Source organism: Bufo gargarizans, chromosome 1 (assembly GCF_014858855.1).
Source record: "Bufo gargarizans isolate SCDJY-AF-19 chromosome 1, ASM1485885v1, whole genome shotgun sequence".
Classification (NCBI taxonomy): Eukaryota; Metazoa; Chordata; class Amphibia; order Anura; family Bufonidae; genus Bufo; species Bufo gargarizans.
In genome coordinates this window covers 537,142,478-537,156,211 of record NC_058080.1, presented here as the reverse complement: position 1 = coordinate 537,156,211, position 13,734 = coordinate 537,142,478, and the positions used below count along the sequence as shown (strand labels likewise).

Sequence of the window (13,734 nt, the reverse complement as noted above, 5' to 3'; positions counted from 1 at the left end):
ATGCATAAATCTTAGGCATGAATATATACCTGTTTCAGTATCATAATTCTATGGTGATGTTCAGCAATGGCGGTCTGCTTTCTTTCCTGTATTTGAGCAGCTGCTTGATTCCTCCAAGTGCTTAGTGCAGCGCTAAACATACAAACACATTAAGGTCTTCTAGGACAACTATATATAGGGTTAGTTTCTTTGAGGTATATACACAGCTAGACTGAAACGCTTGACACCAGCCCACCATATACATACAGCAGGTGAACCAGGTCCTTAAAGAGTCCCATAATAAATATTTTCATCAAAAGAAGAAGAAAAAAGGAAAGCGACACTCACCGAATCTTCAATAAGTCATAGCTTTATTTGGGTTAAAACATAGCGGGTGCGGGTCACAAATGACAAAGCAAGACTGCTGCGCGAAACGACTTATTGAAGATTCGGTGAGTGCCACTCCTTTTTTCTTCTACTTTTGATTGGTCTTTCATTTTAGCTGAGCACCACTTGATTTTTTGCATGGTTGCTGAGAGCAAGTTACCTGCACCATACCGCTTACAGTAGTGTCGGCTCTGTTCTCTCCTCTCTATAATAAATATTTTATCTGCATTCAGGACCCCAAACACTGCATATTTTTGCCACAAATGCCAGCTTTTCATGTTAGCACTTTCCTTCAGCTCATCAGAGCAGGGTGGTTACATGCAGAACTTGCTAAACAAACCCTGCATGCTCTGTAATATTTCATAAGGCTTGCTCCGCATGTCACGCCCCTAACATGTAACATCACAGAGCAAAGCATGTGGGTTTGATCATAGCGAACCCAGCAGAAAGCTGAGGAAAACACGAAATCTGCATGTAAAAATCCTGCTCAGATGAGCTGATGAAAAGATCAGGGGATGGAAAGTGCCAATATGAAAAATAGGTATTTGAGACAGCATTGATACATTGTTTGTAGTACTGAATGCAGATTAGGCTACTTTCACACCTGCGTTCAGGTGTCCGCTCGTGAGCTCCGTTTGAAGGGGCTCACAAGCGGCCCTGAACGCAGCCGTCTGGCCCTAATGCATTCTCAGTGGAGGCGGATCCACTGAAAATGCTTCCGTCTGCCAGCGCTCAGCCTCCGCTCCGCTCAGTGAGCGGACACCCGAACGCTGCAAGCAGCTTTCGGGTGTCCGCCTGGCCGTGCGGAGGCGAGCGGATCCGTCCAGACTTATAATGGAAATCAATGGGGACGGATCCGCTTGAAGATGATACCATATGGCTCAATCTTCAAGCGGATCCGTCCCCCCATTGACTTTCAATGTAAAGTCTGAACGGATCCGCTCAGGCTACTTTCACACTTAGAAATTTTTCTAAGTTATAATGCAGACGGATCCGTTCTGAACGGATGCAAACGTCTGCATTATAGGAGCGGATCCGTCTGATGAAACATCAGACGGACCCGCTCCGAACGCTAGTGTGAAAGTAGCCTTACAATAATTATGGGATAGGAAAACCTCTTTAAAATCAATGCATCAAATATGAGCAGAAGAGTTTAAATCTGCAGCCCAAGTAAGTAGACAGCTGAACATCAGGTGCCCGGCTATCAGAGACTGCTGAGGACTCTGGAGAGAATTGGTTTTCCCTACTTCTGTCTTCTCTTTTACTTACAGCACTCAACAACTAGTGATCTATTGGTCCCAGTGATTGCTTGACTGCTCTTGTGGTCATCAAAATGCCGGTATAGCAGGAGGCTGCTCCAAGGTCCAACTAACCCCAGCACGGCCCCGACAGCGGCAAAAGTTGATGCAACAGGGCTGATTTCTCCTATAACTGGAACAGCTGCGTAGACCAGTTACAGTGAGAAAGTACAGCATGAGAAAACAAAATTAACAAAGTCCCCCAATGGTCTTTTTTCACCATTATGAAAGCGGTCATTAGCATGTGGGTGTCCTAACTGCACACAGTGGCAGGCGCGCACTATGACCTTACAAGCATAGCGCAGTACAGAGTTTATTTTGTTTGTAACGTCTGATCTGAGGTCTGATGGGGGCCCCCAATCTGAGGCTGAGTGGGGCTGGGGGGTGCGATCCGAGTCTGATAGGGGCTGATTTGAGACTAAGGGAAGATGGGGTCTGATCCAATAAAGAATTGATTTGGGGTTCTGATGGAAAATATTTTCCTCCTCCAAAATGGTACAAAAAAATACAGTAATTAGATGTGCAAACGGTAATAGAAATCCATTATTTGTGAATTCCTTGATGTCAGCATAGGGGGTGTACTTACTGCATGATGCGTTCTTTATGTTGCCTCTCTTTGCTGGCCACCTGATGCAAAATACTCTGGATATTCCTATGGTAATGCTAAAAAGAAGAATGACCCATGATATTCTCAAAACATAATGAAACTTATTTGTGAAAATACAGTTATACTACCGTATGTTCACACAACAGATTTCAGCAATGATTCTGAGGCAAAAATGATGCGGCATCTACGCTCAAACTGCCTCCCATTGTTATCAATGGGAGTTAACGCCACCGTTCATGTGGCCAAGGATTTATTAAGGGCATTTTTACATGTCCATTCCTGGTGTGGCTACCTTGCAGATATTACAGCAAACCCTGACAGGAGTTTGCTCACAGTTCTGCTCCATTCAGTGGTGCAAAACTTTCTGTGAGGCCGTAGCATTTCACACGAAAAGCCAAGGCAGAAACCGATGTCATTTCACATAAGGAATATGCAGCAGATGTCAAAATCTACCATGTGAACATTCCCTTATGTTCCATTACGTTTTATGTTGGTTTTATTAAAAGTGTAAAATGAAGTCTTTAAAAGTTGTGGTAATGCATACCTACCTTCCATGAATACAGAATGTTTCTGAGCAGCCGCTGCTGATAGTGTACATCCGCACAATGAAGCGTCTGCCGGTTATGATGTCTGTAAACTACAAACTGCCACCAAAACAGACATGCTTACAATAATATACGAGTGAACCAATATTTTAATAATGTGAAGTAAGCAGAGCTTTCTTTGACATTACTCAACCATTTGATAATTCTACAAATCATACGCTACATACATTTTAGGAACAGGTATCTCTATAGATGACCATGGTCCTTAGGTAGACATTAATTTTGGCAATAGAAATCCAAGTCCAAGCATCCACCTCCTGGCTTCACATTCCCTACCAACAAAACCATAACTACAGGAGTACTTAACTATCTAGTACAGTGATGGCAAACCTTTTAGAGACCGATGCCCAAACGGCAACCCAAAACCCACTTATTTATCACATAGTGCCAACACAGCAATTTATCCTGAATACGATCATGCAATATAGTATATCTTCCATGTACTTTATCATTTAGCTATAATAGCCTGCCTACATTCAGTGTGCTGCCTGTGCTGTTCGTAGTGCGCCCTGTGCTGATGAATGGCAGGAAAAGTCTAAGGCATATTGGTACACCACAGAATTTTTCCAAGGTGCGAGTGCCCACAGAGAGGGCTCAGTATTTTAGCAGCTGTAGGACTGCTGACAAGTTTACCCAGCAATGGTATCTAGACATTATCAAATCATTGTAGGCGAATCGGGCAATCCATTAAAAATTAAGGGTGTCATTTATCAAACTGGTGTAAAGTAGAACTGGCTTAGTTGCCCTTAGCAACCAATCAGATTCCTCCTTTCATTTTCTAAAGGAGCGGTCCAAAATGAAAGGTGGAATCTGGTTGCTATGGGCAACTAAGCCAGTTCTACTTTACACCAGTTTGATAAATGACCCCCTAAGTTGATATAATTTACACATCTCACCAGCCTCCACTGATTCCAAGCATTCCTTTTACAGAGTTGTTGGTGGTGACACAAAGCAGATTCTTCTTTGGAGCGCCTGAGACATGGCAAAAAAGAATGCAATTTTGGTATATATACACACACACACACACATCTATATAACTATCTTTCTACAGACTGTATAGATAAATGGGCATCATTTTACTCATTCACATCATTTTATTCACAAGAGTCGCAGCCCATACAAACAGCTGATGGGCGGCGGTCCCTGGAGTCAGACCGCCCACCGAGCTGATATTGATCACTTATCCTAAGGATAGATCATCAGTAGCCTGACACTGCGCACCCCCTTTAAATGAATCATTTTTGTACATCATAACAGAATTTGTGAAATTAATTAGTAACTCCAAAAGAAGGCTATGTTTTTGCTATCTGTCCCAAAAGTAATTGTACGTATGCCATCAGTGGCCTCATTATACCACATGAATTCTATATATATTTTAAGGAATCCATTGTATCACAATGAAAACAATTAATAAAAAAAATTGAGATCAAACAAGACTAGCACATATAAACTTCATGCATAATAGACAACACGTTTTACCTGTTACCTGTAAATCCATAATTAGTTTATGGAATAAACCAGTGGTGCCCAACCATTTTTCGTCTGAGGGCCGCACTAGACATGGTATAAATTTTGCGGGCCAGAACCAGGTAGTTTGCCAGAAAGAAATGCAAACACTGTGAGGGGGCATGTGTGAGCATTACTAAAATACATAATACGTAGGCCTTCAAATCTGCGTTGGAGGCTGCGTTTGGAGCCTCTGTTGCAGATTCTGTTGAAAGACCAGACAAAAAAAGCCTTATATGTAGCACTTTTGTGTCCAGTAAAAAGACTGGATCACGAACGGAAACTGAACAGCCTCCACCGACTATGATGGGATCTGTTCAGCTTCTTCCCTGTGGGGTGACAGGAGGAGGGGGGAAGCAGGGTCAGTAGTGAGGTGACAGGAGGAGGGGGGAAGCAGGGTCACTAGTGAGGTGACAGGAGGAGGGGGGAAGCAGGGTCACTAGTGAGGTGACAGGAGGAGGGGGGAAGCAGGGTCACTAGTGAGGTGACAGGAGGAGGGGGGAAGCAGGGTCACTAGTGAGGTGACAGGAGGAGGGGGGAAGCAGGGTCACTAGTGAGGTGACAGGAGGAGGGGGGAAGCAGGGTCACTAGTGAGGTGACAGGAGGAGGGGGGAAGCAGGGTCACTAGTGGGGTGACAAAAGGAGGAGGAGGGAAGCAGGGTCACTAGTGGGGTGACAGGAGGAGGAGGAAGTAGGGTCACTAGTGAGGTGACAGGAGGAGGGGGGAAGCAGGGTCACTAGTGAGGTGACAGGAGGAGGGGGGAAGAAGGGACACAAGGGAGGTGACAGGAGGAGGGGGGAAGCAGGGTCACTAGTGAGGTGACAGGAGGAGGGGGGAAGCAGGGTCACTAGTGAGGTGACAGGAGGAGGTGGAAGCAGGGTCACTAGTGAGGTGACAGGAGGAGGTGGAAGCAGGGTCACTAGTGAGGTGACAGGAGGAGGGGGAAGCATGGTCACTAGTGAATTAACAGGAGGAGGGGGGAAGCAGGGTCACTAGTGGGGTGACAGGAGGAGGAGGAGGAGGAGGAAGCAGGGTCACTAGTGGGGTGACAGGAGGAGGGGGGAGCAAGGTCACTAGTGAGGTAACAGGAGGAGGGGGGAAGCAGGGTCACTAGTGAGGTGACAGGAGGAGGGGGGGAAGCAGGGTCACTAGTGAGGTGACAGGAGGAGGGGGGGGAAGCAGGGTCACTAGTGAGGTGACAGGAGGAGGGGGGGGAAGCAGGGTCACTAGTTAGATGACAGGAGGAGGGGCGAGCAAGGTCACTAGTGAGGTAACAGGAGGTGGGGGGGAAGCAGGGTCACTAGTGGGGTGACAGGAGGAGGGGGAAGCAGGGTCACTAGTGGGGTGACAGGGTCACAGGTGACCAGTCACATGAGTCCACACTCCTTACCTCTCCAGCGGCCCTGTCATGTTGCCCAAGGTCCTCGGGCAGCGAGCTTCGCTCTCCTTACTACAGCCACCATGGGAGCCGGCCCCTCCTCCTTCCAGCTCCCGCCGTCTTCCCCTGCCTGACCCGACTTGTATTGCTCTGGCGCGCTCATACCAACCAAAGACAAAGCTCCTTGCTGTAAGGAGCTTTTTTATCGGCTATTTCAGGCACAGGCAGCTTCGGTGCGCTGCTTGTGCCGTTCACAGCGCTCACTGTGCTGATAAATGTGGGGAAAAAGTCTAAGGCGTATTTATGAATGTGGGGAAAAAGTCTAAGGCGTATTGGTAAGCCTTAGACTAATTTCCAGGGAGTCGCACGGGCCACATGACACAGCTTCGCGGGATGGATTTAGCCCGTGGGCCGTATGTTGGGCATCACTGGAATAAACTATTACATTTATCTGCAGTGAACCAATGTTCTTACTCTGCTTTTATATCTTCAACATATTCAGTCCATGTGTGGAATGCTATAAAAAGCAGTCTCCTGCAGTAGTGTTCTGAGGCCAACATAATCCCCTCACGTTCTGCATAAAGAGCTGCGAGACAATTTTTCCACGTGTGCCAGTATTGTTCCATCAACCTCGAATTGCAGTGCAGAATAGCCTAGAATTACAGACAGAACAATGTGAAATCAGGACAAGAGTGTGTTCCAAGTTTGTGCTTCAATATTCATCTCCATACAGAGTGTTAATATAAACTAGAATTTATGCCAGATACTATTTTGATTAGGCATCTGGTTTATAAAAAGCTCAGTGTCAGTAAAACAGAATAAAAAAAACAGTATCACAGAGGAATATGGTATGGTACCTGAATGCCTTTTCATCGTGTTACCAACTATCTTGATGCCCATGACGATTGGATTTACTTATCATTGATCCCCTGATGAACCAGCAGTGTTAAAACTGGGGAAACACGTTGGGATAATTTTTTTCTTGACCCACCTGGCAGGGCCATTAACAGGTTACAGAGAGGGCTTAGCCACCGAGAAGTGGGGTCGCCCATTTCCGGGGCGGGTGCTCCGCTTGTAGGCATATGTAGCCACTAGGGACTTAACAGGGTTATCTCTCCCCACATCCTGACCTCACTTCTCATGGGCCTAATACTGAAACTGTAAGTCCGTACATCTTCAATTATTTGGAATGCATCTTTCATAAGACATCCAAAGTAAGGCTCTGCTATATACATTATTTTTTGGCACAATATGTTTTGTGGGGAAATATTTTAATATCAAATAGTAAAAGTTAAGTTTTATTGAAAAGTTTAATCTTCCTCTGTGATATTTTTATTGATACTTTTCCACATAATCAAACTGTCAGTGATATTTTTTAGAAAAAAAAACAGGACAGGCTGGTATAATATGAAATAATATAGTTAGGGTTATTAAAGGGGCTGCCCCGACTAAAGTGCTGGCCCCATGGGGCTGGATGTATGAAAACTGCAGAGCAGGCCGGCGTTCTGCTGTTTCCTTAGCTCCCACTGCAGTGAATGGGAGCTACATAAACAACGTAGCAGAACTCCCGAGTTACGGAAACAGTCTTGCTTGCTGTGCTACACTATATGCGCAGCTCCCTTTCACTGCAATAGAAGCTTAGAAAACAGCAGAGCGCCGGCCCGCTTGTCAGTTTCCTTATCCCTGGCCAAATGAAGTTGTCGCTTAGTCCCATGTCGTCGTGGAAACAGTGAGATGGGATAACCCCTTTAAGGTTGAACCTTCTAACATGTCAAGATTAGGTTAAAGATCTGGTTATTTTGTATGGTTTTTAGGTTCCAAGGGAATATCCTGTATGATGCACTCACCATCCTCTCTGCTAAACGAGTGTCCTGTTGATGTTGCAGCTTCTTACTCCAAGTGAGGAGCACTCTTCTCTGTACACAAAAACTGATGAATAAACAAAAACAATAGGACTAGTAAGCATAGAAGGTGTTTCTCATCTTAAGCATTTTAAGCATTTATGGCATATGCATAGGAAAAAAAAAAAAGAGACCCAAAGGAGCAACTCGCAACTATCAGGAAAGCGGGTCCCCAGTGACCTAATACACAGTGGTTGACTTTCCAATTTAAATCAAATAAGAGATGGCCGCGCTTGCATACAGCTCTCTCCATTGCAATCTATAAGTGCTACAGAGAGGGACAAGTGATTGTCTAACAGACTTGAAGGCGAGAGTCACATGCAAGTGCAGCCACCTCTATTATTTTAATGGGAAAAACCATTTGCTACAAATCGACATATGAGGGTCACGGGATCCCCATTTCCCAGGTGTTTTTATTACAAGCGATTTACACACTTGTTACACATGTGCCTGCACACAGCCTTTGAATCAAAATGTGTCTGCATTAGATCAGACTTTTCCTAAATATCTTAAGCCATGCTCATTAGCTCAGGATTCTGACTGTTGTGCCTACACAGAATCCGATGCTTATGCAAGTGAATAGAGTACTTTATATTTTGATAATATAAACTGTAGAAGTATGTTATTCATTATAAATGTGAATTCCACACATTGATGAGAGCTACTAATTTGAATTTGCTGGCATCTCCAATGCAGAAAAATAAAATGATTTTACCATCAGTACAAAAATCTATCTTCCTTTCATTGGGGAACACAGGCAAGACCATGGGTACAGCTGCAGACACTTAGCTTCTCCCATCAGCTATACCCTTCCTAGGGGACTAAGTGAAAACAGTTTGTACAATGGCAGTAGTAGAACCATAACCATGAAAGGAACCATATAAGAACCCAGAAACCAAAACAATTCCCAAACTGGCAAAGGCCTTTATAGGAAGAAAATATAGACTGGTTCAGGGCTGTGTGTATGTAGAGACTAAGGGCCTGCAAGCTTCTATTGGCTGATAAGGGACATGTGATCGTGTGTATGGCAGTCGGGATATGAAGAGAAAGACTTGCAGGCTTGTATTGGCTAATGCAGGTCATTTTTTGGGAATATCTCAGGAACGGTACCGAGAGCTGAGACCTGGTCTAAAACCTTTCCGGACACCTTATGTACCTGTGTGCCAAATTTGGTGAAGATCTGTCCAGTCGTTTGGTCGTGCATAAAGAACAGACAGACAGATGTCCAGACAGACAGAAACTCATATATATATATATATATATATATAAAATATATGAGATAAAGTTCATCCAGGAGTACATAGTCAGAAGGGACAATCACCTGCTCATCAGCAGTGTTCCCTACAATGAACAAGCATTTGTAGGGGTTTAATCAATTAGGTATTTTGGCTATACACATAATGTATATATTACAATTCAATAAATAATACATGACCCATGTGACTGGGTCCTTAAGAATAACCTGTAAAATTGTGTGGCTTGATCTTCCATTTCTCTGCACTTCTGCTTTATATAGGTTTGTTCTCTCCAGGTCTGGAAGCTTTGAGGCAAAAGGCAATTAACATAATGACTTTCTGCTGCCGCATCAAGTACCTGTGAGGATTAGGAAAATGTTATTCCCAGAAAAATGAAACATGCGTAATGTAGACAAAGGTTTATGTTATAATGAACATTGGCACATACAAACATTCTAGACAAGCATCCGGAAACTAGATGTACCTTTTTGATCTTACATTGCTGCTTGTATTGTATCCAGAAACTGAAACACTTCTGCAGTACCACTGACCTGAAACAGCAGTCAGGGAGAATGAAATGCATGAGAGAGAGATCACTGAAACATTGTGGAGGAGATTTATAAAGAAAAAGCTAATAGCAAACAATGAAGCTCTCATTAAGCCACCAATCTGGCTGGCTGCTATAGGCATCTTTGCACTAGTTTTTGTAAATCTCTCTCTGCATACCTGTAATGAGAATGTGCCGTCTTTGTAAGAGATAAAAGTCTGCCTTCCTCTTTCTGCTCCATTTGACACTGCCAAGCATTCCAGAACCTGCGGAGCAACTACACAGACGAAACAGAAACTTTGAAAAAAAACTTTGGTGAATCTAAAACGGAGGGCCTGTCCAAATGGGACATCAAATACAGACGAAAAATCTGTTGCAGATTTGCATCCACAGCAAAAAACACACAAACTGTAGGAAAAAGTATCAGACTCTCTGGTGGCTGGGACCTTGGAAGTGTGCATAGGCCAGTGCTTTTTACTATAGTGTGCAAGCACGACCACTGCTGCTGGATTACAGGGTGGTCGTAACCCCTGGATACAAACAGTGTACAATGTGATGGAAAAATGAATCCAGCCAGCAAAGGAGGCAATCTGGATAATAACAATACATTAGCAAGTGCCTTGTATTAACTTTATCTACATGATAAATGTCACTTGCTGAAGTGAGACAACAACTTGAAAGTCTATGTACACCTTCACAGGTACTTTTTTTATGATTGCATTTTACTCATTTTGGGCAAAAATATTTTTTTCAATTGGTCTTTATTAAAAATATTGAGCTGTTCTGTCACAAAGGGTTAACTGTTTGTGTGAATCCTACTATTTAATTTCACTTATCATCTAATAACCCTTATCTCAAATTTACTAAGAGGTCATAAACACTTATTTAAAGCAACATTCTTATCAGTAAGATAAGTACTGAGCTATAATGAGTTTAGGAGGTCAAAGATAAGCCCGTCAGATTAGGCTAGTTTCACACTAGTGGCAGCCTTCTCCAGCAGGCTGTTCCGGTGGGCGAACAGCCTGCCGGATCTATGCTGCTGCTATAGCACGTGTGCCGCTGGAAGTCCACTCCAGCCCCATTGACTATAATGGGGGCGGGCTGGAGTTCCAGTGGCAGCACGGCAAATATGCAGAGAGGCGACCAAAAGAAAACTACGACATGGGGGGTGGGGTTGTCCTCTTGTTTGCCTGTTAAAATAAAATGTATTTGATTTAAAAAAAAAAAGAAGTGGTGCTTAACTCACGGAAGAGTGGTACTGATGAGCAGCCCGCAGCTTCCTTTGCTGTGTAGACCGTACAAGGTGGACATTTTTCTTAAGAGCATGAAAGCCAGACTTCTGCAAAAACAGAAATGCTATTAGACTGGAATTTGATGTAATATGTATAACACATTACTAGAGAGACCTACCATGAGATGAACTCTGTAGTGGTCCTGAGCCACTTTATGTTGGTCTGCTTCTTCTGCACTAATCTCCATGTCTGTGACCAAGTTAAGTTAATTTTTGATGGAAACCAATGCAAAGATAATGAATATATAAAAGGGTAAATCAGGGTATAAGTAGTCACTAGGAAAGGATTCGTAGAAGACAATTGGATAGAAAAATCAACAGAATTAGATTTTTTTTCAAGTTAAACTTTTTGGGGGACATTTATCTACTTTGGCGTTTTATGTGCCTGTCTTGATCCCCCCTTGAGTTGCTGGAGAATGTGACAAATTTATGTTGTGGTGCAGACCTCTTATGAATTTGGAGCATCTTCCAGCAGGCCGTGCAACACACTTTAATCTACGGCAGCCTCCTAGCTGTCATAAGTTTCTACCTTGATTTACGCCAGAAAATTGCTATAAATAAAGATACATCTGTATGCCCCTCTGGCCCGCCCACGCAACATCCCCTTTGAAAAGTAGCGTGATGGCTGGAAAGTCTAAAATTTCGCCGCAAATACTGCTTGTACTCATTTTGAGCTAAAAATTTATTAAAATGTATGAGCGATTTTCTCTGTACAGCTTTGACATTCTCTAGTAGCATGCTATCTGTTTTACTCTGTTCCATCAGGCAGCTCCGCTGACGCCTCCTTATCTCTGATCTTCTAAACATTCATTATAGCTCAATTCTTATCTTACTGATAATGAATGTGGCTTAAAGAGGACCTTTCACTACAATAACTATTATCTACCAGGCTATGAGCTGAGCGCTGCGATTGGCCAGCGCTCTAGCCTGGGAGAAGGAGACGCCGGCAGGCTCCTCCCAGTTGAGCCGAAAATCTGAAGATACCAGAGCCTATATCGGGAGAACGGAGCGGCGCCCAGGGATAATAGTAAGTGCAGGGAGATCCCTGGGCGCCGCTCTCCATGTCAGCATACTTAGTTTAGATTTTTTATTGTAGTGAAAGGTCCTCTTTAAATAAGTGTTTATGACCTTTTAGTAATTTAGAGATAAGGCTGAATATTTTTTATAAATCCCATTTGAAAAAATTATTTTGAGCCTAAAATGAGTAAAATGCAATCATAATTTTTATTTATTTTTTTATAATAATTTCCCTCAAAGGTCTACATAGCCTTTAAGGCTGCACACATTCTCTCTGGAGGAGAAAACCCCAAAAATCTGCCCTTATCTATTACAGAAATGGTACCACATCTGCAACTGTGCAAATTAATTTCAAAGCGTCCTTTACTAAACTATGATAAAGAGGATACAGTGCCTCCAGTGGGCAAACATTCTTCGAAGAATAAAGCGTCGCGCCAAAGATTCACAGAATCCATGTTTTGCTTGCATTCTTCTGACTTTCTCCAGTTCATGGAACCACAACATGAAGTGTCTCTGAGTGAGATGTTCACGATACAAGCACAAGGACAGTGCTGCAAAGCAGGGAATAAAATATACACAAGGAGCATGATATATACATGATCCCTATACAAATATAACAGACAACGAATAACATATAAGCACCGCCAGACATCACGCCTCATACTGTGATGTAAGTCACTGTACAGTACAGACATACAGTGGCATAGATGGTCAACTGACCAACTGTAAAACCGTGTATACTGTGTGGTATAAGTTTATTTTTGCAGTGACCCCCAGCTTTCCTATACAGTTCATATCAAGTTATGCAAATGCATACAACCTCGAACAAAACCAAAATGGACACTTGTGAGATGAATGGAGCCCTATGGATATTTTTGATGTATATACCAGGAGCTTTTCCTGGAGTATACGCCAAATGTAGGGGCAAGGTAGTGTGCACAGAGCCTAAACAGTCAGTACTCATCCAAAGTTGCTGTCTAGCCTTCACCTAATGCTCGGCACAGTCACATTTTTACCACAAAAAGATTTTCAGCAGAATATAGCAAGTAAACAGATAACCACATGGCCATTCTTACCATACTTCTGCTTTTTCTGCTGACGATAATGCAAGTAAAGCATCCAAGCTCGTACTGCTGCCTGTAGTTTACAGCACTGGTGATGTCTAATTGCCTTCTGCTCTTTCACCTTCTCTTCCTCAATGAGAAAATGCAACTCTTTCCATTGAAGCCAAGCCTTCAAGACACACAAAGTAAAGAAGACAGAATATATGTAAACATGCCATGAGCATGAAAAGCAAAGGTGGGCCTGTGACTGCATTGTATTCTACAACACAGATAACAATATACTGTAAACCAGACTACATATTTCCATGGGTACAGTCAAAAATTGAATTAACACTATATGAAAAAATGTAAACCTCCAAATATATGAAAATGTAAGCCATGGACTGTAAAATATATTTTTCATGATTTTAAGTAACCAGATAAACTACTGTCTCCTTATTTTCCCAATTTTAAAAGGGGCTTTCCAGGATTTAAAGGTGTTATCCAATATTATAAACAGCACCCCCATGTGCCGGGCCCCTCACAGAGAATATACTTACCCTGCTTCCGGTCCCCGCACTGCTGCTTCTCCTCATACACGGATAAAAACAACTGGTGCTGGGGGAAGCTTGCAGCAAATGGCAGGAGGGGATGGGGACGAGCCTCCCTAGCATTGCGGGTGACGCTGGGGAGGCTCGTCCCCGTCTGCCATTGGCTGCTCTCTGACCCCTTCCCCCCCCCCCCCCCCCACAACACTGGGTGTTTTCATCCGTTTACAGGGAGAAGCAGCGGTGGTGCGGGGACCAGGAGCGGCGCAGGGAGCGGGGGTAAGTATATTCCCTGTGAGGGGCCCAGCACATAGGGTGGCTGTTTATGATATTGGATAACCCCTTTAAATATTGATGACCTATCCTCAGAATAGGTCTTCAATATCAGATT

The 13,734-nt window shown here is 43.5% G+C and overlaps 1 protein-coding gene across 3 annotated transcripts in view; it reads right to left on the bottom strand.

Annotated features, from left to right (window-relative positions):
* SFI1 (SFI1 centrin binding protein) overlaps positions 1 to 13,734 on the bottom strand; it is a 131,880-nt gene that overhangs the window by 41,924 nt on the left and 76,222 nt on the right. For all 3 annotated transcript variants that reach the window (XM_044275464.1, XM_044275465.1, XM_044275466.1), the window contains exons 9-21: positions 12,829 to 12,985; positions 12,142 to 12,303; positions 10,855 to 10,925; positions 10,691 to 10,783; positions 9,624 to 9,721; positions 9,382 to 9,448; positions 9,125 to 9,255; positions 7,609 to 7,690; positions 6,236 to 6,414; positions 3,773 to 3,848; positions 2,820 to 2,915; positions 2,251 to 2,327; positions 30 to 132 (exon numbers count right to left, since the gene is read on the bottom strand). In XM_044275464.1, the coding sequence (XP_044131399.1) occupies positions 30 to 132; positions 2,251 to 2,327; positions 2,820 to 2,915; positions 3,773 to 3,848; positions 6,236 to 6,414; positions 7,609 to 7,690; positions 9,125 to 9,255; positions 9,382 to 9,448; positions 9,624 to 9,721; positions 10,691 to 10,783; positions 10,855 to 10,925; positions 12,142 to 12,303; positions 12,829 to 12,985 (1,392 nt within the window). The remainder of the gene's footprint in view (positions 1 to 29; positions 133 to 2,250; positions 2,328 to 2,819; positions 2,916 to 3,772; positions 3,849 to 6,235; positions 6,415 to 7,608; positions 7,691 to 9,124; positions 9,256 to 9,381; positions 9,449 to 9,623; positions 9,722 to 10,690; positions 10,784 to 10,854; positions 10,926 to 12,141; positions 12,304 to 12,828; positions 12,986 to 13,734) is intronic.